Source organism: Sinocyclocheilus grahami, unplaced genomic scaffold, assembly GCF_001515645.1.
Source record: "Sinocyclocheilus grahami isolate Dianchi unplaced genomic scaffold, SAMN03320097.WGS_v1.1 scaffold3300.1, whole genome shotgun sequence".
In the NCBI taxonomy this organism is placed as follows: Eukaryota; Metazoa; Chordata; class Actinopteri; order Cypriniformes; family Cyprinidae; genus Sinocyclocheilus; species Sinocyclocheilus grahami.
The window spans coordinates 9,669-11,703 of NW_015508443.1; the positions used below are offsets into that span (position 1 = coordinate 9,669).

General features: G+C 36.8%; 2 protein-coding genes across 2 annotated transcripts in view; one reads left to right on the top strand and one right to left on the bottom strand.

The window, feature by feature from the left end:
• Nucleotides 1-79, top strand: part of LOC107576168 (membrane cofactor protein-like) — a 9,731-nt gene extending 9,652 nt beyond the window's left edge. Inside the window, exon 5 of the mRNA XM_016262411.1 lies at nt 63-79. Coding sequence (XP_016117897.1) covers nt 63-79 — 17 coding nt within the window. The remainder of the gene's footprint in view (nt 1-62) is intronic.
• Nucleotides 80-585: 506 nt separating this feature from the next.
• On the bottom strand, nt 586-1,480 carry LOC107576169 (V-type proton ATPase subunit S1-like). Its single transcript, XM_016262412.1, has 2 exons — nt 1,196-1,480; nt 586-1,071 (listed from the first exon to the last, which is right to left on the bottom strand). The coding sequence occupies exons 1-2, from the start codon at nt 1,424-1,426 to the stop codon at nt 862-864; spliced, it is 441 nt and encodes a 146-aa protein (XP_016117898.1). The 5' UTR covers nt 1,427-1,480; the 3' UTR covers nt 586-861.
• Nucleotides 1,481-2,035: the final 555 nt, after the last annotated feature.

Below are 2,035 nucleotides of genomic sequence, written 5' to 3' on the forward strand. Positions count from 1 at the left end.
GAGTGTAGTCTAATAATCAATAAATCCTAATTCAGCCTAATGACTTTTCATTTTCCATGCAGTGACTGGTCCATCTTAGGCACTTAAATTGTACATTTGGCATTATTAAATATTGGAAACTCTTAATGTACATCTACAAAAAAACATACAAATCTAGTACAATATGAGAAACAAACCACCAGATTTAAATGACAAGATAAATAACAGTAGCCCAAAAAATAACAGCACAAGATCTACTTCTAGTAGAGTTCTAATGCAAAACATGTCAAACGTTATTGCATTCATAAGAAACATGCATGTGCACTGTATGTGTACTGAAATGTGTAGGTTCAATTCAATGCATTAGGAATCATAAACTAATGTCAATGACAACTTTTTTTGCAGCATTTATTAATCTCCAAACCAATATTAATTTACAAATATAAAACTCATATTATATTCAATGTTAACCCGTGTTCCTTCATATATATGTACAGTATAAAACAATGTTCATTTATACAACTTCAATTTATATAAAAAATCATTACAAATGCTGTAAAAGATTTGTTCATTGTTATTTCATGTTAGCTATTGCATTTATTTGTATAGAACCTTATTGTAAAGCTTTATCAAATTAATCAAATAATTAAAAATGTAATAAGGGAGAGATGAAAATAATTTCACCACTTTCTACAAGACATCAAAATAAAAAAAATTAGAAAAATATGATTTGCTTTTGAATATACATACTCTCAAAAACCCTCAAATACTCGTGCTAGATCCATACATTCCTGATTACCAACCACATCTTTTTTTGACATACAAAATCAAGTAAATTTGTACAATTTTGACAACTTGACCGTTTTTGGTTGTTGGCTCAGATCACTCACTCTGAGGCACTGAAATCGCTGGGCCTTTGGGATCATCAAAGCGGTCCATGGTGCGAACCTGCATGATCATGTGCAGACCGTAGGTAAGAATGAACACCATGAGCAGAGAGGTCAGCAGGCCCATCCAAATCCCTGGAGTGAAAAATCCAGCACAATCGCTGGCATACGAGAAGTCTTCACCAGTAACGTTGAAGCCTTGGATCTGTGGGAAACATGGTACATCAGCTGCAGTATGTGGAGTTTTTGTGGTATACTGTATATGGGTTTTGTAAATGAAGCTGAATCGTTTAACACTAACAGTTCAAAACAGCGCACTGTAATAGCACCTGAAAATCAGTGAAGGACAGCGTCCATTGGTTAGCGTTGTCCGTAGCACTGCGAGGCACCAGCAGGGGGCTCTGAATGCTGCTTACGCTCTGGCAATGGAAAGAATACTCTGCAGGAGAGTAGATCCCGCCACTGGCGTTAAAGATAGCCCTCTGCCCGTCATACTCCAGCACCACCTGCTCCATCACCGACCAGTTGCGAGCAGATACAGGAAAGAAGATCTTGCGCATAGAGAAGCTTTGGCGAAGTATCACAAATTAGGGGTGTGACAATATACTGTTACAATACATTATAATATATTGTTACAATACTTCACAATACAAAAATACAACAATATATAACATGCATACACCATTGGCCAAAGGTTTTAAATAATTAAATTTTTTTAAATGTTTTTGACAAGTGTCTTACACTGAGCAAAATTATAAACGCAACACTTTTGTTTTTACCCCCATTTTTTGAACTCAAAGATCTAAGACTTTTTCTGTACACAAAAGGCCTATTTATCTCAAATATTGTTCACAAATCTGTCTAAATGTGTGTTAGTGAGCACTTCTCCTTTGCCGAGATAATTCATCCACCTCACAGGTGTGGCATATCAAGATGCTGATTAGACAGCATGATTATTGCACAGGTGTGACTTAGGCTGGCCACAATAAAAGGCCACTCTAAAATGTGCAGTTTTATCACACAGCACAATGCCACAGATGTCGCAAGTTTTGAGGGAGCGTGCAATTTGCATGCTGACTGCTGGAATGTCCACCAGAGCTGTTGCCCGTGAATTGAATGTTCATTTCTCTACCATAAGCCGTCTCCAAAGGCGTTTCAGAAAATTTGGC

Bases quoted from the DNA above. Each gene is read 5' to 3' on its own strand.
- LOC107576169 (XM_016262412.1), bottom strand. From the start codon at position 1,426: ATGCGCAAGATCTTCTTTCCTGTATCTGCTCGCAACTGGTCGGTGATG. The intron at 1,072-1,195 runs GTGCTATTACAG...TGTTTCCCACAG, and splicing joins TGTCCTTCACTGATTTTCAG to ATCCAAGGCTTCAACGTTAC.